The 21,178-nt window shown below is 45.8% G+C and overlaps 1 protein-coding gene and 1 long non-coding RNA gene across 3 annotated transcripts in view; one reads left to right on the top strand and one right to left on the bottom strand.

Annotated features, from left to right (window-relative positions):
- EHD4 (EH domain containing 4) overlaps positions 1-21,178 on the top strand; it is an 80,212-nt gene that overhangs the window by 12,103 nt on the left and 46,931 nt on the right. The window contains exons 2-3 of the mRNA XM_077880753.1: positions 6,067-6,243; positions 16,162-16,259. Of these exons, the coding sequence (XP_077736879.1) occupies positions 6,067-6,243; positions 16,162-16,259 (275 nt within the window). The remainder of the gene's footprint in view (positions 1-6,066; positions 6,244-16,161; positions 16,260-21,178) is intronic.
- LOC144303062 (uncharacterized) overlaps positions 18,542-21,178 on the bottom strand; it is a 32,423-nt gene continuing 29,786 nt past the window's right edge. Inside the window, exon 6 of one of the 2 annotated variants that reach the window (XR_013370094.1) lies at positions 18,542-19,900. This is a non-coding gene — a long non-coding RNA (uncharacterized LOC144303062). The remainder of the gene's footprint in view (positions 19,901-21,178) is intronic. The other variant, XR_013370092.1, reaches the window with a different exon arrangement.

The following is a 21,178-nucleotide window of genomic DNA, read 5'->3' as shown; positions in this document are numbered from 1 at the left end:
AAGGGTGAGTACAGTAGAGCAAGATACTTTGAGAGAAAGAGAAAGACCACATTACATAATTTTTATGATGGTATATTTTAATTGTTCTATTTTATTAGTTATTTTTGTTAATCTCTTACTGTGCCTAATTTATCAATTAAACCCTATCATAGGTGTGTATGTATAGGAAAAAATATTGTGCATGGAGGGCTCAGGCATCCACCAAGGCACTTGGAATGAATCCTCCATGAATAGGAGGACCACTATGCTACTAAAATAATTAATGTCTTTTCCATTGTTCCAAGCACGAGTCAGAACCTAGACAATGCATGGATGACTACCAGGAGAGACAACATTTGCAGCTGGAATTTCGGAAAGCCTATCCTTGAGTGACTACCTTGTTTGTTTTTGGTCATCCTTAAGCTCATCTTTGAGAAGATGGTGCTTAAGTATTTTGAGGGACTTTTCATCATCCTGAAGATTTTCTTTTCCTGTGGTTTGTGTTAAACAAACTACATTTTTTGCTATGATGTTAAAAAAAGGTTTTTTTCTAGCCTAAGCAACAGAAGAAAAAAGATACTGTCCATATATACCCTTGCATGCAGTCAGCTCCCTGATCTGAGGCTGGGCAAGTGTGTCCAGGAGCCACCTGGACGAGGAAATGCCATGGCCTTCAGCAGACAGGGACAAGCAAACATTGGGTCTCCCATCCTCCCCACCAATCCCTCTGCCCCGCTGCTTGAAATCCTAGATGTCTATCTGTTTTTTACGTTGATGGCTTAGAGCAGTCACCCCTGGAAGAGGCAGCCCTTTCTGAGAACACAGGAGAAGGAGAACAAGGTGGAGCCAGGGACAGAAACCCTTTCTAACACACAGGATGCCTGTGCAGTGGGCTCTTGGCTCAAGAGCATCTTGGCGATGCTCTTCTGTAGTCTTCCTGTGGCCTCTTGGTCCTTTGAATTCTTGTTATTGCGGATAACACCACAAACTCTCCAGGACTCGTAGCTCTGGGAAAGCCTCTGGTACGGCCAAGTTTAACACAGTTGATCAGCCTGGTGCCTATAGGTGACCCGTTTTTGTATGTCGAAACTTGGGATCTGCTCAGACTTTTCAAGGTTGCTGGTTTTGAACCTCGTCACTTTCTTCACACTTTGTTCATGTCAGATACTCTGTGTCCTGGTTTTTCTTAGTTCCTTAGTGCCTGCCCACCTGGCAGTGTGACCTAAGTGTATCTGAATTTCCCCATCCCCCCATGTAAAACTTTTCTGGGCAGTCAGCTTAGAACATCATATATTAGCTCATGTATCCAACGGGTCCTACTTAGGGCAGACACCAGCAGCTGGGGGCTATGTCTCTGCCTCTCTCTCTCTGTGTCTCTCATGAATAAAATCTTTAAAAAAAGAAAAGGTGGTACAGAGGCCAGTGTAATCACTCATCCACTCATTATTTCAACAAGTATTTATTGAGCACCTCAACCATGTACCAGAGACTGTTCCAAGCTTGTGGGAAGCATTAGTGAACGGAAGAGAATGAAAGCCCTGCGTTCCTACAGCATATACCCTACCAGGTGGAGGCAGCAAATACGTCATAAATATAATAAGTGCATTTTATATTATGGTAGAGCCATGGGAAAGAGAACACAATTTTTTTTCTAAATTTTTTGCTGTTCTGGATAATGCTGCAATGGACATCTTCACACAAAAATCTTTTTCACGTATCTAGGATTTTTGCAAAGGACCGATTTCAAAGAGAACTACCTCCATTTTAAAGGCTTTTAACACAAAGTATCAAACTGCTTTTCAGTGAGGTTATACTAACTGATTCTCCCACTGATATATAATATATATCAGAGTGTTTATTTTACTACACCCTTACCAGAGTTGGGTGTTATGAGCTCTTTAAAGTGTTAATACATTATGTCTTTCATTGGTATTGCTTTGATAATGAAATTGAATGCTAAATTTTGGCTTTTAACTGTGGGAGAAAGTATTACTAAGCAAATTAACAAGGTAAGCAAGCTACAGGATAGCCCTTCCTAGTTCTACTTCTCTTCTATGTCTAGGACCCAAAAGTGAAGTGATTTATCAAAGTCACAGTTCAGAGGCACCTTTTACTTCAAACTGATTCACATTAGCAACATACTTGAACAATTATTTGTCAGATGTAAACCAAAATATATTTAAGTATGCTTTTTTTTAAGATTTTATTCATTCATTCATTCATTCATTCATTCATGAGAGACAGAGAGAGAGAGAGAGAGGCAGGCTCCATGCAGGGGAGCCTGATGTGGGACTCTATCCCGGGACTCCAGGATCACACCCTGGGCCAAAAGGAAGCACCCAACCACTGAGCCACCCAGATGTCCCTATTTAACTATGCTTAAAAAATAATTTGTTAAAGTTCTGTCTGGCAGGGTTGCTACCTAGGAAGTTCTAGCTTCAATTACATTATGAATTTGAAAATAAGAAACACCTGCTCCTCTTTAAACAATTTCATACTTTAGGTTTTTCATTGAAACCTCTGTTATTCCAGAATTAGTGGTGTTTGTTGTGCTTTTATATAAACCTATATATATTTATATAAACATTAAGAAGCAATTCGGGCTCTCCTTGGCAGTGATGTCCTGGCTTACACACCTTTACATGTGAGTTACTTCCCTGCTGGGGACTCACCGCTGAACCACCGCATCCACAAGCCCCTCCGCCCCTGCCTGAGCCCCATTCTCACCTCCCGACACCTGGAGCAGAAGGGTCCTCCTCCTGCCCAGGCCTGGGAAGGTGCTGAGAAGGGGCAAGATTGCAGAGAGCCACCCAAAGTGGTACCCAATACTGGGTTTTTGCCCAAAAGGTAGTGCTATGGTTCTTTTCTGGTTTGTCTGTTTTATTGGCGTGTGTGACCTTTGTAGGCTATCTTGCAAGCCAACCCTTGCTGTTAACATTGATTCCATGGGACAATGCCGGTTAGGTTTCAAACCAGCACTTGGACCTAACCCTTTCGTGAGAACTGCATGTGCTGCAGGGAGCCTGGTGACACTGCTGTTCTTCCAAGCCCAGGCCCTGCTCCTCAGTGGTCCACCTTCTGCACCCTGGATCTCCTGGCATAGCATCAGCCAGGCCACAGGGAATGAAAATCAAAGTGGACTCAGGAGGGATGTGATGTGGACTTGAATTCTAGCTTTGCTGATGAATGGTTTCAGACTTGAGACCGCAAGTGGCTGTACCACCTAAATTCATAGATGTATATGAAATCCATGCACTCTGCATTCAGTCTATAAGCTTTGGTGTTTCAGAGCATGAGATGCTATTGTTGCTGGCTTCTACCAGTATTTCTAAGATTTGTGTGGAATTTCATAAGAATTTGTAAACATGAACATTTCTGCTTCCAAGGATATTTACGAGTCTACTCAGTACCTGAAAAAGTTTTGAATTTTTTTAAAAATTAAATTTGAACATGTTTTGAAAAGTAGCTTCTTCTCTCTCCAGCTTTCTCTAGGGAAAACGGAGAGAGCTGTCCCCTTGTTGTTAGGGCAGCCCCAGAACCATGCAGGAAGGCAGTGGGGAGAGCTCTTCTCACTTTTGAGGAGATACAGGATAATGGTGTCTATGGCCAGTGGCACACCCTGCATGAGGCCCATGAGCTCCCCTTGTGCTCCTCATCTCTGAGCAAACCACCAGCTCAAACCCAGGTTTAAAACATTGTTTGGAGGGGCTCCTGGATGGCTCAGTGTTTGAGCGTCTGCCTTTGGCTCAGGTTGTGATCCTGGGGTCCAGGGATTGAGTCCCATATCAGGCTCTGCTGGGGGAGGTCTGCTTCTCCCTCTGCCTATGTCTCTGCCTCTCTCTGTGTGTCTCATTAATAAATAAATTAAATCTTAAAAAAAAAAAAAGAACATTGCCTGGAGACAGCGCAAGACCTAGAGTCCCACTGCCTGCATTCCATTTCCACTGAAGCATACTTATTGTATGACCTCAGGCAAGTTGCTTAGCCTCTCTGATGCCCCAGTTTTCCCACCTGTAAAATGGGAATAATGTTACACCCACTTCAGAGTATTAGGGGGATTACATACATGAATAGTTGTGCATGTGGAGGGCTTTGTGCTCCAGGGAAATAATGAGCACTTGGTAAATGCTGGGTGTTATTAGCTGATTGGTTTTTTTTTTTTTTTCTTCACATTTCCTCAAAATTTAGGGGACCTATTTAAATGTCATCTATTCTGTTGCTCCACAACTTCAGAGAAATGTAGAAACTTTGGATGACACTAAAACTAGTGATGAGATCCATTAAATATTCAGAATACAGCCTGCTAAGTTTTCAGTTGCATTGGCATAGAAAACATAGGTGTCAGGGATGGCCTAATTTCTTATTCTTAGAAAGATGGCAAAATTGTGTTGGACAGTTGATAGTGCAGGTCCTTCTGTCCCAGAAAATAAAATCAAAATTTTGATTTTATCAAAATAAAATTTCAGGGCTGAAATTTGATCAGTTCGGGACATATTAGAAATAAACAAATAGCTTGGTACCAAATCCGTTGTTAGCTGCAGGAATGGGAAGCCAGAGAACTATGCACATTTCTGCCCTTGAGCTTCTTTTCCAGGGTGAAAGCTCAGCCCCTGGCGGGGTTGGGACCTGGGACCTCAAAGAGGCATTTCTGTTCACTGCTCCCCACCTCCAGAACCTGCTCCCAGTCACTGTCAGGCATTCTGTGAAGGTGTTGCATTTCCACCTGCTCCTTGGTAATGAGGGAAACGTATCCCAAAATATGCCTTTCTTCATGTTCCCCTTGGCTGCAGAGGAAGGAGGGAGGAGTCTTTGCCCTGCCCCTCCCACCACATATATGCATAAATACACGAAAGTGTGTTCCTTCTTGGAAAGGAAATCTTGGTGGGGAGGGAGGGGCTCTGAGTGCCTTTAGCTGAACAAAGTGCTGGTGGAGGGAGGGGTGGTGGAGAGGAGCTATGTTAGGGGCTCAGCCCTTTACCACAGAAAGCAGACTTTCCCCACTGCTCCACCTCTGGCTGCCTTGCCGCACCCCAGCCATATCACTGAGCCAGTCCCATATCAACTGGCTTCCTCAGCCCCCTGAAGAGGAACCCTAAGTGACATTTGCTAGTCCCACGTGCATAGTGGTGCAGGTTAAACTACACGAGGGCACAGGGCAGGGGAGTGTGTGGGGGGTAAAATCTAGCTAGCTTGCTAAGCTGTAAACCCCGGTGCAGGGCTGGGTCTAACTGGAGGAAGGGGCATCTTTTTCCAATTTGCACATAGAGCTAGTATCTAATTCCTGGTGGTATCTAATCTGAACCTCTCCACCTCCTTTGGCCCCCACCCCCCCCCCCCATAGCAACCTCTGTTGCTGCTCAGTTCTTTGGAGATGGTCTTCCATGGCCATGACCTCCAGGAACCCGAGGGAGCTGTAAAGTGTGCAAGGGAGGATGTGCGGGCCTCAGTAATCACCGGTGAGAAGGAGAAGAGGTAGTTCATTCTAACATTCACTACATTGAGTGCGCTCTGTGGGCAGGCACAGTGCTGGATGTGGGAGGCTATGCATCTGGCTGTAGGCATGGGCCTGCCCGCGAGGGCCCACAAACAGAGAAGTGCAGTGCCCCTGGTGAGCACCATCATGGCTGCAGGCACCAGGTGCCCGGGGCCCACAGAGCAGGTGTGCCCAGCACCCTGGAGGGAGGGGGGACACTTCCCAAAAGGAGATGGGCCTGAGTAGGTTCCAGCAGGATTGCACAGGAGCTGGCTGGGTACACTTCCCTGGGATGGCATCTGTGGTGCCCAGATCAGGAATTGTGCTAAGCAAAGGTACCTTTTCAGAAGATCCAGAAAGTCTGCAAGATGCTTGACCTGTTACTAGGCCTCAAAGGGTGGCGAGGGTGGGAGTGGGGGGCACCATGCTTAGGTCTGTAGATTTTAAGCTTTGAACATTTGCAGGAGAGTAAAATGCCAACCATTCTCCTTTTCTTGGTGTTTATATTTCTAGGCTCTTAAATGTTTATGTTAAAAATTGGTAGTCCCAGAAAGCTTTCTGGCCTCTTGCTTTGTGATAACTTGCTAAGTTTCTTTTCTTTTTCCCATTCCCAGATACTTACTGGAGCAAGATTTCCCAGGCATGAGGATTGGTCCAGAGCCCACCACGGATTCCTTCATCGCTGTGATGTATGGAGAGACTGAGGGTAGCACCCCAGGGAATGCATTAGTTGTGGATCCTAAAAAGCCATTTCGAAAGCTTAGTCGCTTTGGAAATGCTTTTCTGAATCGGTAAGCACGAGCAACCTGGCATTGTTGGTCAGGTTGTTTGTTTGTATGTTTATTTTTAAGAGTTTATTTATTTATTTGACAGAGAGAGAGAGCACAAGCAGGGGGAGCAGGAGAGGGAGAAGCAGGCTCCCCACCAAGCAGGGAGCCCAACATGGGGCTCGATCCCAGGACCCTAGGATCATGACCTGAGCCAAAGGCAGACGCTTAACTGAGCCGCCCAGGCGCCCTGGTCAGGTTTTCTTTGAATTCTTCTTTGAATTCTTGCCAATTACATATAAAGTTTCAAAAACAGAATGGAGTATGTCTGTTTTAGAAGAGAGAAGCTATAGAGAATATGCTTATTGTGTTCAAATATTTGAAAAGATTATTATAGAAAATGATCAGTTATTACCTATTCTGGGCGGCTTCAGAGGATAGAGCTAAGGCCTGGGATTGGTCATTATAAGGCCACACAGTACAGGGAATACATTTCTAATAATTTCAGCAGTCCAGAAATGGATCAAGTTGCCTTGTGAGGAAGTGTGCTTCCTGTCACTGACAATGTTAAGTGGTGACTGGATGGCCACCGCTCAGGTGTGGTATGCTGGGGACTCCTGTACAGGGAACTCAGCCCAGAGGACCCCTGAGGCTTGTCTGACCCCCCAGATTCAGCCTGTTGATATTCCTGCTTGGCTGTCCCTTATGCTTCTCACTCCCATGCTTTGAGCTATCTCCTCGTTCATTAAGGCCTGTCAGGAGAAATAGAGGCAAAACCACACAAAAACTTAAATTGGTTATTTGGTGGTTCTGTTGCAGAAGTGAAGTTGTGGGATAGCTGAGGTTCTGTCTTAGGTGGAGATGTGTTTTGTCTGTATTATCCTGTACCCTTTCTCCAGTGCTCCCAATGAAACAGAGGGCTGCAGACGAAGCAGGTCTGGATGCAGCTCTGCCCTCTTAGACATGACCTGTTGTCCCTTCCCTTGCCTTCCTCCTCTTTGCCACTTCTAGCTTTTTTTAAACCCCTTTTCTTTTTCTTCTCTCCTGCCATATCCCTCACCCCTCTATTTCCCTCTTTTATGAGTCTCCTGATTTAGACCAGTTACTCTGGGGGTGCAAAGCCAAGGAGGGGTCATCCAAACAAAAGAAACTGTACTTCTTTTTAGATGGTTTAAAAGATAGGAACAGATCCTCCCAGTCCATTGCCACCCTCCCAAAGGCTGAGATGTCTCATTGCACAACTCTGGGGAGTTCCATTCGCAAGGACTAGGGGAAGGATGATGTGCTCAGGTGCTGAGCAGTGACTCTGCCAAGGGCAGCCCATGCAACCTCCAGAGATGCCTCTGAGAAAAACCGGACTCTAAGGGCTTTTGTATGCTCTCATCACAAATCAAAGGAGGCATCCAAATGGCAGCCAGAAAATGTGGCAGTAGGAGAAATAGAAATGCATAGATGATGTAGATAGAGTCACAGAGAAATCCTGTCTTTTTGCTGACAGTGATTTGCAGAATACTGTCCAGATGATTTTCTCCACCTGCAGGATGCTCTCAGGGAGGAGTTTCCTCCTTCTCTCCAGAGCAGCCTTGGGTGGCACCAGAGCCTCTCCTGCGGGAGAAGTAGGGGTTGAGCCCATGTGGGAGAGCACCAGAAGGTCTCCTAAGGCACTTGAAGGGCAGTGGAACAAGAAATTCCCCCATCAAGGCCTCTTGGGGAGCCCTGGTCATGGAGCAGGCAAACAGCCAGGCTTCCTGTCCCAAGATGGGCCCTGGAAGGTTCCGGAGGCCTGGAAAAGTGCAGGGCACAAGGTCCTTCTCCATGAAAGACTGCCTGGAAATCCCATGGTTTCATTACCACTGCCTTTTTGTCTTTCTTTTTGCCCGACAAAGGCTTAAAAAATAAATAAGCTGCCACTTTTTTCAAATTCCTATTTTGTGAAGTCCATATTCACAAGGGGAATCCCAGGAAGAATGGCTATCGGCTTCTTTTGAACAGATGATTTGCTTTCCTGACAAATCTTCTTTTCAAATGCCAAACATACAGCAGATGAGTATGGAAATTTTGAACGGCAAGTTTCATTATCTGAGATTTTTTTTTATTTATTTTATTTTATTTTATTTTAAATATTTTTTTTCAATTTTTATTTATTTATGATAGTCACAGAGAGAGAGAGAGAGGCAGAGACACAGGCCGAGGGAGAAGCAGGCTCCATGCACCGGGAGCCCGATGTGGGATTCGATCCCCGGTCTCCAGGATCGCGCCCTGGGCCAAAGGCAGGCGCAAAACCGCTGCGCCACCCAGGGATCCCTGAGATTGTTTTTTTAAAGATTTTATTTATTTATTCATGAGAAACACAGAAAGAGAGGCAGAGACACAGGAAGAGGGAGAAGCAGGCTCCACACAGGGAGCCCGACGTGGGACTCGATCCCGAGTCTCCAGGATCACACCCCGGGGCCGAAGGTGGCGCTAAACCGCTGAGCCGCCCGGGCTGCCCCATTAGCTGAGATTTAAAACTTGCTGAAAGTCATCCGTGTATTATGTAATCAAGTGTTAATTAAGTTGAGAATACATAGAAAAATGTTAGCAAATAGTAGTATAGCCTTTACTGTGTGTCAGATACAGTTCTTGACTTTACTTGTATATTAGCTCTAAATCCTCATCAAGTCTCTGTGACCTACATGCTACTATTATCCTCCACATAGACAGGAGGAGTTGATGCATAGAAGTTCATTTGACTTCCACAGAGCCACTCAGCTGAGAAGTGGCAGTGCTGGTTTAGGAACTCAGGCCATCTGGCTCACAGTCCCTACTAGTGCCCAATGTACTGCCCAATGGCATGAATGACACTTGCACTGAGGATCGCTCCTACTGTCCCCGATCTAACTTTGCAGGCTGTCCTTAATAAGGCCCCTGAACAATGAGTATGATTATGTTCCTAGTTAATAGATTAAAATGTTCACATACACTACTTTTTCTGGGTTAATAAGACAGTGTTACTATGGCCATTTTACAGATGAGAAAGCTGAGAGCAAAGTAAAATGATTTACCCATGAAAAGGCCAAGACAATATTAGAATTCAGCTTCCTCTTCCCTTCTGTCCACCACCTCGTACCTCATGAAGCAGTCTCAGAGAAGAGTTTCTGTTCCAGTCCTGCTGGTGGCCATGTATTTGTGAGGGACACACCTCATCGCACTTAAGAATAAACAGCATGTCTAAAGTCATATCCATACAACAGTGCTCTTGTTTCACCCACTGCTTGGGTAAGAAAAAAGTCAATTAGTGTAGGGCACTCAAACATGTGTATGTAATTATAATGTCCCTATGGGAACACCAGGTGAGCTAGCTCTAATGCCAGGCAAACTCCTCTTTACATAGCATACTTCAAAATAGAATACTTAGAGGAATGGGGATTGATTGTCTGCAGGGAAGAACTTTCTCCTCCCCACCCACCGAGCAACCACCAGTCACCCTTGGGATAGGTCTGGCTTATTACCTTCTCATTATGGAGCATTGGCTTGAGGCCCTGCCCCCAGGGACGTCTTTAAAAGTGGTTACTACTTCATGAGGTGGTACCAGGTGACACCTGATGGGTGTCAGCCTATAAGCATTAAGCAAACCAGTGCAGCCTGAGTTTTAACACGTAAGGCTGGTTGCTGAGAAAGTAACAGAGGCTCTGTGATGCTGTTCTGAGGAAAGAAGGCAAATTCCCAAAAAGGCAGCTCCAGATTATGGACATTCCACACTTGAACAATCAGAGGAGTTGAGTCTAGAACAAAAAGAGTTCTATGGAAATAACTTTAGTTCCATTCCATTCCATTCCGAAACTCCACCATGCTACCTTGCTTTGGAGAGGAATTCGCAGTCGGGCTCGTCTTGGGAATGTGGTTACTGAGGCTCCAGTCTGTTACCAGGAGACAGTTCTAACTCCCCCAGGAGGAGATGGATGACCAGCAGGACCCGAGGGCATGTGGCCTGGGAGGCTCTGCATCTTGGTCAGTTCCAGCAGTGTCAGGATTGACTCTGACATTTCCACTCCCTTTACCCCCTGGTTTTGAACTGGATGTTATGTTTTTCCCTCAATCTTTTTTTTTTTTTTTTTTAAGATTTTATTTATTCATTCATGAGAGATACACACACAGAGAGAAAGAGAGGCAGAGACACAGGCGGAGGGAGAAGCAGGCTCCATGCAGGGAGCCCAACATGTGGGACTGGATCCTGGGTCTCCAGGATCAGACTCTGGGCTGAAGGCAGCGCTAAACCGCTGAGCCACCCAGGCTGCCCCTCAATTTCCTTTTCTAAACATGGTAGTCTTTTTGTTTGTTTGTTTGTTTGTTTTGTTTTTAATCCAGATAGCTGCAGGCATTGTGTTTAGTTTAGGATCTATTTTAATTTTAAATCATAGTCATCCACAGAAGAAATTCTTAATAGCATTTCTTCATTGCCACTGTTTACTTTTGAAAAAACAAACAAACAAACAAAAAAACTTTAACCAGTAGCCCCAGGGATTGAAATTTGGAAACTTTCTTTCAAGCTAAAGGAATCTAAATGCTGCTTCCAGTGCACCTGTCATTTTAGCCAGGCCTGAGAATAGTGATGATAAAAAACAAACCCATTCTCATGTTGGTGTGATGATTTAGCCATAATAGAATACATATGTGCATTTTGTGACTTCTGTTCGTCACCTCTCTGTAAGTAAATGAAGCTTTAATAATAGGCTTTTTAAATATGAATATTACAGTCACTTAGTACCATAGGGAATATTTTTCTAACTGACTTACTACAAGTATACAGCATCAGTCTGGACACATACCGGCTTCATCAGCTAATTTAGATGCATAGATTAAGGAAAAGAGGCTTCTGCCAAGAATCACCAGCAAATTTGTTGTTTTCTTTTTAATCTGAGTGATGAACTGGTATTGTTTGTTGATTTGTCCATTTTGTGGTGTGCTTATCCATCATAAACGTATTGAAGCTCTTCCCATTAGTCTAACCTCAGGATTTGTGGTGGCTGCCAAGTCATTAACCATTGTTCCTCCCTGGCAGCCGCCTGTACGTACGGTCCTGGTCCTAACATTCCAGAAAACCAGCTGTGCTCCCTGGATTCAGGCAGACTTTCCCAGCACTGGGTGCACTGCTGTTCCCCACTCTGGCAGTCAGGAAAGAGAGGCTTGAAAAGTACATGTTTAGGTTGCACGCCATGAAATTGCCAATATTCAGCCATCCTTTACTTGTAAAAGTGGTAATTCTGTAAGATTCCATCTAAGCAGGTAACTGTGGCCTTTTTTATATGCTGGATGTGAAATTAAATTTCTCCTGGGCCGTGAAGGTTAGATCAGCCGTTTGTGGCAGGACCATGTAATAATTATTATCGTGGGTTGGTTGTCAGAGGCTTTTTGCATATCGTGTGCTATTTATGATGGCATCTTAGGAAGTCATGTCATCTCTCTGGTCTCCCTCTAATCAGCATATGAGTTAGGGTTGAAGGAGGTGCTTTGAAACTGCACCATACTCTGTCCACCGTAGGCATCCGCTGTTATCTGAACCAGATGACACCGTGGGAGTTCTCGGGCTGCTAGAATTGCTCAGATACCTAGAGCTTGCAGAGTTAGTAAGCGAGGTCTTCTGCCTTCTGGCACCTCTACCCTCCAGTAGTAGGCTGGAACAAGTCACGAGGGAGCCTCTGGTGGGGAGTTCCAGGGCTGTGGCACATCACTCCCTTGTTTTGGGATGTTGCCGTCTGTGACAAGGTACACAGTAGTGGTTCAAATGCACTAAGTGGTGGTAGCAGCCTAGTAGTCAAAAACCCCAGGCCCAAGTCCAAACTGCTGGGTTAGCATCCCAGCTCCATCACTTACCAGCCACGTGACTTGGCAAGTTATGGCATGTGCCCCTCTGTGCCCTGGTCTCCTCCTGTGTAAACGGCAGCACACATCCCCTACCTTTCAGATTTTGATGAGGATTAAGTGATTTAAAATGTATACAAAAAGTGTTTAGGGATGTCTGGATGGCTCAGTGGTTGAGTGTCTGCCTTCGGCTCAGACTCAGGTTGTGATCCTGGGGGTCCTGGGATTGAGTTCCGCATTGGGCTCCCCACAGGGAGCCTGCTTCTCTGTCAGTCTCTGCCTCTCTCATGAATAGATAAATAAAATCCTTAAAAAAAAAGAAATCTTTACTATATGTGTTAAGACATATAGTAATTGGGCAGTAAATGTTTGTGCCATTTTATTATTGCCGTAACTACCAAATATCACTACATTGTTAAAATCAAACAGCGTTAAAGTACCACCTGGTTCTTTCAGAATGTTGGTCATCAAATTGGAATGTTAGCATTTAGAGGCAATTTTAAAATCCCTAATCTTCTCGCCTCCTTGTTTTACTATGTAGCAAGACCTTACAACCCAGACTATTCCTTCACCCAGCCCCCTTTCTGCTACCCCTGAGCCTTCTTTGGGTGTGGGGGTGGCAGGGGAGGGGGGTGAAGTGCAGAGTTGGCGTCCTTCTTCCGCTCCTTTTATCAGACAATGAGATGCATCAGGTCAGCCCTGGGCGAGAAGATGCTTCGTAACAGCTTCTGTGAGGCTCCTGGGCTTAACGGACACATGTCTGTGATTTTCATGGGAAATGTAGAGGGCAAGGCACAGGTACACTTTTATGTTAGTCACTCTAAAAAGGAGGAGGAAGTCCATCTTGGCACAGCAAACCTGTGCTTGGAGACATTTCAGCACGCAAACATAAGCAAGAAAAGCCTGACCTAGGGCTGACTGTACTATACCCAATAAATAACCTTGCCTTTCACCTTCCTGTCTTGGAGCCTAACAGTAAGATAGGTTTGCTGTAACAGCATTGCATTAGGGTGTTTTTCTGATTACAATATAATTATTTAAGAAAACATCCATGTGGGCCTGACTCCTCCTGTATGAGGCCTGCCCCCACGCAGGGGTCTGAAAGCTGACCTGTGCTCTGTGCTCCCCTGCTGCACCCCTCCCTCCACCCCTGCACACCCTCACTCCCCTACCTCACAGGCTTTCTTGCTTTCCTTCATGGAATGTAGCCAGGTTTTGGACATGCAAGCCAACTACCCCATCCCAGGGTGCACCTGGAGAGCTCTCTCCTTCTCTCCCCACCGTCCCCCCCTTCCTGTGCCTTCTCCTTCCCTCCTTCTCCCCCTCCTCCCTTTTTCTGCAGTTATCCTTGTGGGCCCCTCAGGTGATCCCTTGTCTGCTGTGTGGGAATGTGGTTGTCACCACATTCACCGCATCTTGTTTTGTGGCTCACAGATTTCACCTCTGCTGTTGTGTCAGAAGGCATGGGAGTTGTTGGAAGTTTGTCACTCTGCAGAGAGGGAGTGGACAATTTATATATTTTGAATCCCTCTGTTAACTCCACACTAGAATCCAAAGTTTTGTGTTTTGGAAAAATTGATATTGAGTGTGAGCTTGTGGTTTTGGAGACAGGTCAGTCTCTCTCAGGAATAGCTTAGGGTGAATAGTTCCACCCATGTGCAATTTTTCAGCATTGCCGAATGTCTCAAGCCATCCAATAAAAAGGATGGGACTGGAATAAGAGACAGAATCATCACTGACAAGAAACGCAGTCTACCACAGATGCACTCAGAACTCTGTTCCTCGCTCAGTTCTAGAGCGTTGAATGGGGTGGTTTGTTTCTCTGTGAACTTACAAAGAATGAATGCTTAGTGATCTCTGTGTACTTTATTCTCACAGATCTGCTCTCCCAACATTGAGCAGTGGGGTTTATTTAAAGGTCTGGAGGGTGCATGAGGGGTGAGAGAAAATCAGAAATAAGTAGTTCTCTTAAAAAAAAAAAAAAAGTAGTTCTCTTAAATTAGCTTGTCCCTTTATTTTTAACATGGTGAGATTTTTAACTTTATGGATTGAGTTCTACTCAGCTGACATCAGAAATTCTAGATTGTGGTCTTTGGCCAGCCATGCATTAATGGTGTGACCTCAAGATGTCATAACTACTCTGTGCTTCATCTTTTCCAGCAGCAAAATGATCATAATATCTTTTCCTACATCTCCTTGGGCTGACTTGAAAATATAGGAAAGAATGTGTGGGAAACTTGTCCTGAGCACTTCATAGATGGCTATTTTGAAATGTCAGTAATTGTATCTCTTTCTCAGGACTGCCCACCCCTGGCCGTGCGGCCAAGCCCCTACCCTGCCCGTGGGGCTATGCCATCCACATGTGTACTGTGAGGGCTGGCATCGCCTCCCTGTCTTGCATTCCCAGCATATTTACTTTCTGAGTGATCCCACCAGTTCCACTGAATGGAAGAATTGAGCTTTTGCTGAGAGTTTTCCAGCTTTCTGCCCACACCAATACAGAAGTTAGCCATTTACAATAGAGAAGAGGAGAGACACTCTATAGTTTTCGCCTTAAAACAGACACAGTGCCTACCAGGGATCCACCTTGGGGTCTGCTGCCTGAGTGAAAGTATCAAAGTGTTTCCCTCTGCTACTCTAGAGTTACTTACCATTAAAGCTAAAAAAAAGACCTCACTTGTCCCCATCCAAGTGTCTCCATTTATACATAAGGACACAGGCCCAAAGTTGGGAAAGCCCTTGTCCAGGGTCCCACAGCAGATTATTGGCAAAGGTCGAGCTAAACCTGAACCCAGTCTGCTGACCCACAGGTCAAATTTTCCTCCCATTTCACGCTGCTTCCGTGAGGCTGATGCCAGGACAGCTGAAAGCAGGGGGATCAGGATGAGAAGGAAGAAATGGTATCAGGCAAGTGAGGGCCAAGGAGGGAGGCTTGAGATGCCCAGCCAGGACTCTCCCCTGCCCCTGCTACTTTGTCCACTTTTAGGGTACACCTCGGATTCTGAGGCACTTGGAGGATTTGGGGTATTTCTCACAGGTGCTTGCCGTGTGCTGGGTCTGAAACCACATGGGCAGCAAACTAGATGCTGAGTCCCCACGGCATCAGTGAAAACAGGCCCTGGTATTTCCACCATCACACCAGGGAGTGGGCAACACGGCCAGACAGGGAGCTTAGGATACTCCAGCACAGGCATCCCTGGGTGGCTCAGCAGTTTAGTGCCTGCCTTCAGCCTAGGGTGTGACCCTGGAGTCTCAGGATCAATACCACATCAGGCTTCCTGCATGGAGCCTGCTTCTCCCTTGCCTGTCTCTCTGCCTCTGTCTCTCTCTGTGTGTCTCTCATGAATAAATAAAATCTTTAAAAAAAAAAAAAAAGATACTCCAGCACAGTGGGGCAGTGACCCTGAAGGAGGCATGGTATTCCCTGGGAGAAGAAGCCCAGGATGCTTGGCCAAGGAGCAGTATAGGGAATGGGTAGGCAAGGGATGGGCTTTGGGTTGGGCTGGCCTGGGTTTAAGGCCCAGCTCTGAGTGATGCTGAGTAAGTTACTTCTCTGACATTAATAGGAATTTCTTCCTCAAGGGGTTACTATGAGGAACAAATGCGATGAAGTTTGTAAAATATCTAAGTATTCAGGGGTGCCTGGGTGGCGTAGTTGGTTAAGCATCTGATTTCGGCTCAGGTCGTGGTCCCAGGGTCTTGGGATTGAGTCTGGCATCGAGCTCCCTACTCTGGTGAGGAGTCTGCTTCTCTCCTCCCTCTGCCCCTCCTCTGCACTCATGTGTTCTCTCTCCCTCTGCTCTCTCCCTCAAATAAATAAATCAAATCTCTAAGAAATATATCTAAGTGTTCAGTAAATATCAGCTAAAATCAAAATTAATGGGTAAGGATCTGGTGGCAGGTAGCAGGCAGGTGCCAAGGTACCTTCCCATACCTGCCCCATGGTCCAGCATCTAATCCCCATGGCACCAGTGGAGGTGCTGTAAAACCCCTGCAACCCCCCACTTTACAGACAACGTCAATAACCTTGAGAGGCCAGGGAGCTCCTCAGAGCTTGGAGATGTGTAGTTCCTGATCCCGCCTTTGATCCCTTTTTTCCAGATTCATGTGCTCCCAGCTGCCCAATCAGGTCCTGAAGAGCATCAGCATCATCGACAGCCCTGGAATCCTGTCTGGGGAGAAGCAGCGCATCAGCCGAGGTCAGTGCCCACCCCAGGCCCACCCCTACTCCGGGGCTGCTGAGGCTCACTGTCAGGCAGCAGAGGATTTCTGTTTCTAGGAGATTCTATCCACCACCCAGGATGCCTTCAGCGGCCCTGGACAGCCTGGGGGTCCAGAACTGGAGGGGCCCCGAAAAACAATCGGGAGGCATAAATAGCATCAGAGGTTCTGCATTTCAACTGAGAAACTTCTGGAGTGTTAGCTAAAATCTCTTAGTCCCTTTAAACGCTGCCATCTGCCACTAGTACCCACCTCATATAATTCTTGTGAGTTTAAGAGGTGACATACATGTCGCTACTAACCATTCCCTTGGACACGTATGACAAAAAATAAAGGAGATGAGTGGTCACTGCAAAGGAGAGAAGCCCTGCCTCCCACTCTTCCCCCCTCCCCCGTCAGCACACATCCCACTGTCCCACACCGGGGCCTCTGCAGCACTCCTATGCATCAACCTTTGTTGTGGTGCCAGACACTGTGCCGTATGCTGGGGATGCAGCAAAAACAGGCCTACTTTCTGCCCTCATGGAGCTCATGTTCTAATGGGGAAGACAGACACCAAGCCAGTGATCACAGGGAGATAGAAAGTGAGAACTGAGATGGAGCATATGTTAGGGTGGAAAGGGGAACTAGCCTGGCCCTGGGATGTTGGGAAAGACTCCCCAGTGGAAGTGACATCTGAGCCAAGACCTAGCGTATGAGTAGGAATTACCTGAGGGAGGCCCTGCAGTGGGGAAGGAGAGACTAGAAGGCGTTCAGAGGAGATCTGCGGAGAATAGAAAATGCTTGAAAAGTGACATCTGGGCTTCTTTGACCTTCAGAAAATGAGGCTGAGCCATAAACAATATCTAGACCTGTAAGCCATGGTTAAGCAGATGAGCCTGCTGTCTCCTCCGCCCACCCTGGTGAAAGGGCCATTGGGTGGCCTGGAGGGCACAGCTTATTCAGAGTGAGGATGCCTGACTGGGAGGACACTAGGGTGGATTCCTGCAGTCACAGAGGCAGGTCAGATTCCCCTGACCCTTGAAACAAAAGACGGTCCTTTGAGGCTCTGCTGGGAGAGAGAAGATGGAGCAGATGAATTGCTGCTATCACTTGTCCCTGATAAGTCTTCACGACCCCTTGGATAGCAAGTCCATAGAAGTGTGTCTAGAAGTACCAAGGTTGAGCAGGGATGTGTCTGGGGTCATGGCCTCTGGTTCTGGCCAGATGGTGAACTCCCCTGGCACCCATGGAGCAGAAGTGCAGCTACATAGGCCTTGGGGACACTCCCAGGAGCTAGAAAGCAAGGTCCTAAGATGGGTAAAGAAAGGCCAAGGCCTATAGGCCCTCCTTTCTCATGGCATTTCAGGAATGCTGACTTTGCAGCCTCCGTGGACTCAGATTCGTGGAGAGCTGAATCCTGCCTGTGCCTTCGCCTATTCAGTCAGGGACTCTGGACCATTAGGCCACCCTGAGGCCTCCGAGAACATTGCTTATAGAAAAAAGCATAATACTCTTCTTCTCTCATAAATATATGTTAGATTTAGTTTCAGTTATAAAAATAACGTTTGTTGTAAAAGATCCAAGCAATGACTAGGGGTGTACAAAATCTCTCTGTCACAATTAACAATTGTTAACGGTGTTCTCCAGCTCCTTAGAGACTTTTTCCTGTGCGTGTACAAACATACCATTTTTAACAGAAATGCAATTTCCTGACACATTTTCTACAACTTGATTTTTTTTGCCATAGTGGTCTGTCACAGACATCATTCCTTGCTGGTATTTTCAAATTACTTTATTCCTCTTAATAGGTGCTTAGTTTCCATCAAAGGGACCTAACATAGTTTATTTAACTAATTTGTGGAAATTGTGATGGTGAGTAATTTTTTACTGTTACAAAGAGTGCTACAAATAGACATCATTTTTGTATCTTTACGCCTCATTGCCAATAGATTTTTTTCAGAGCCAGTTTAGGACCACTCATCTGGCCCCATAAAAGTTGCTCTGCAGAAAAAAATGTTTTGTTTTAAAAGGAAAATAAAGCAACCCCACTCCCCACAGCTTTTCTAAGCTCTCCATGTTTTATTGCTGCTACCAGTTGGCCGATTCTAATCATCCATGGTCTTCAGGGCTTCTCCTTTGCCTAGTAATTAGAAGTCTTTCAAACTGTAGCTCCTTTATAGTAGTGTCGCATAGCATGCTGCTTTCAGGATGCTTTGAAGACCAGTTCTTTTTAACACTATATAGTAATCTGAGTCATATCCTGGTCTGACTTACTAGGGCATGTACTTACTCACATCCTCTGCACAGAAATAGTACACATGGTGCCAAGGAGTCGGTGCTCCGGCAGTGCCTGCCACCCTGACAGCTAGAGCAGCTGGTGGGGAAGGACCTAGAGCTGCAAATGGTGATGGCGCTCTGCACCGGGGCTGATGTTCCCAGGCTTCAGTACCAAGCTGTGTTTGGGACAATTGGTGGCTGGAGTCACTTAGCTGTCAGTTTCAGCACGTTAACTCCAAAGAGTCTATACAATTTTAAAGCTGCTTCTGCTTAAACTGTTGCAAACAGTGCTGTGCTCCCACTCATCCTCACCCTGCTTCCTCCTTCCAGCTTCATAAATTACAGCACCACCTTCACCAGGCCCTTAGGTCAACACTGGATGAGGGAGTAGGTATGAATTGTGACCCCGCTGAATATTTGAAACATCTGCCACTGACTTTATTAGTAGGACTCTGACTTCCTTATGGGTGTTTTGTCTATGAAAGAGAGAAAAGATGCCAGCTGCTGTGCCTTTCCTTGTCCCTTGCTGGAGCCGATGGATTAGCCCTCAAGAAGCAGAATCTCCTCAGGGAGATTCCTCTTACACATCTGCAGAGTCTTTTTAGGTGTGTATCCGCAATAGCAGTATAAGAACAGCCACCATATATTGAGTCCTTGTTATATGTCTACACTGTGCTAATCACTTGGGATTTGCCATCTGTGTTAAACCTGTTATACTCATGCACTGACAGTAGGTCAGCCCTGGCAAGTAAACCCCACTTGCCCTCACTCCCCTGGGAAAGCAGAGCCTTCCAACGACCATGAGAGCTCTTTCCCCACCTGCTAGGCAGATGAGTGACTGAGCTTGACAGAGTAAACACTATTGACAGGGTGCCACTTCTGGAAAATAGATTCTGAGGACGAGTGCTGTACAGGCAGGCAGTGCAGCTGCAGGAGGAGGTGGTGAGGGGTTGGCGACTGCTGAACACCCCAGGAAGACCTGATGACTACACCACACACTCAGGCCTTGGCCCATTAGCATGGGACAGGGAGGTGACAGTGGGATCGTGGAGCTTTGTGCTCTCTTGCTAGGGATCTAATGGGGAAGGAGGGACTTGAACTGGGGAGCTGGCCTCACACCATCACTGACATCCCCCAAGCACCCCTAGGGCATTGCCCAGGTGTCCAGAGCTCTGAGGACCAGATGGTCAGTGAGGGTGTAGCTCCAAGAAGGAATCCTGATGCCTTAGCGGTGAGAGCAAAAATGGGGACTTTGAATATGGGGTTCAGTACCATTATCTTACCTCCCCCATGGCTCCATTCTTCCTGACACATCCCTCTCTCTCATGACATCATAAGCCTGGTTCCTTTTCATCTGGTGCTGAGGAGAGAGGTAAGTGTGATTACAAGGAAGACATAGTGTTCAGTCATGGCTCTTCTCTAGGCCAAAGTCATAGGGAATGGAAAGAAACTTGACATTTCTAAATAATAGTTCATAGTTTATGGTGTCGGGTTTGAGGGAAAACATGGCAGACCCACTCTTATGTTGGAAGCACATTTACCAAACAAGTGTTGGTGAGGATGTGGAGAAAAAGGAGACCTGTAGCATGTTGGTGGGAATGCAAACTGGTGCAGCCATTGTGGAAGACTGTATGGAGGGTCCTCAGAGAATTAAAAAGGAAGCTACCTTACAATCCAGTAATTAATTGCACCACTGGGTATCTACCCAAAAAATACAAAAACACTAATTCAAAGGGACACATATACCCCTATGTTTATAGCAGCATTATGTACAATAGCCAAATTATGGAAGCAGCCCACGTGTCCATCGATAAATGAATGAATAAAGAAGATGTGGTGTATATATGCGATGGAATATTATTCAGCCACAATAAAGAATGAAATCTTGACATTTACAACAACATGGATGGAGCTAGAGAGTATAATTAATGCTAAGCAAAATAAGTCAGAGAAATATAAACCATATGATCCCTTTATATGCGGAATTTAAGAAACAAAACACAAAATAAAAAGAGAGAAACCAGGGCAGCCCAGGTGGCTCAGTGGTTTAGCGCCGCCTTCAGCCTGGGGTGTGATCCTGGAGACCCGGGATCGAGTCCCACGTCAGGCTCCCTGCATGGAGCCTGCTTCTCCCTCTGCCTGTGTCTCTGCCTCTCTCTCTCTCTCTCTCTCTCTCTCTCTCTCTCTCTGTGCCTCTCATGAATAAATAAATAAAATCTTTAAAAAAAAAAAAAAAAGAGAGAAACCAAGAAAAAGACTCTTAATTATAGAGAACAAACTGATGGTTACTAGAGGGGAAGGAGTGGGGGGATGGGTGAAATAGGTGATGGGGATTAAAAAGAAAAGAAAGAAAGAAGTGACCTTTACCAATTAGGATAGGTAATTTTTCTCAGCAGACTCTTAACATTGCCCCTAGAAGTCAGATCACTGGACCCCTTGTCTCTCTGCTCTGCTTCACAGTGAAACAAGAAAAGAATACATAGAGCATTTGGGGAGAGTATTACCTAAATTTACTTGGGAGCTCTATAAATAAAACCCACCAAGGTGATTGATTTTGGAATAATTTTTAGTATATTCCATATGGAAACCCAGTACCCTTCAGATGTTCTTTAGTTAAGTTATAGTTAGCAAAAAATCT

Source organism: Canis aureus, chromosome 32 (assembly GCF_053574225.1).
Source record: "Canis aureus isolate CA01 chromosome 32, VMU_Caureus_v.1.0, whole genome shotgun sequence".
Taxonomy (NCBI): Eukaryota; Metazoa; Chordata; class Mammalia; order Carnivora; family Canidae; genus Canis; species Canis aureus.
The sequence above is the reverse complement of the archived record's forward strand: the minus strand, read 5'-3'. Positions and strand labels throughout refer to the sequence as shown.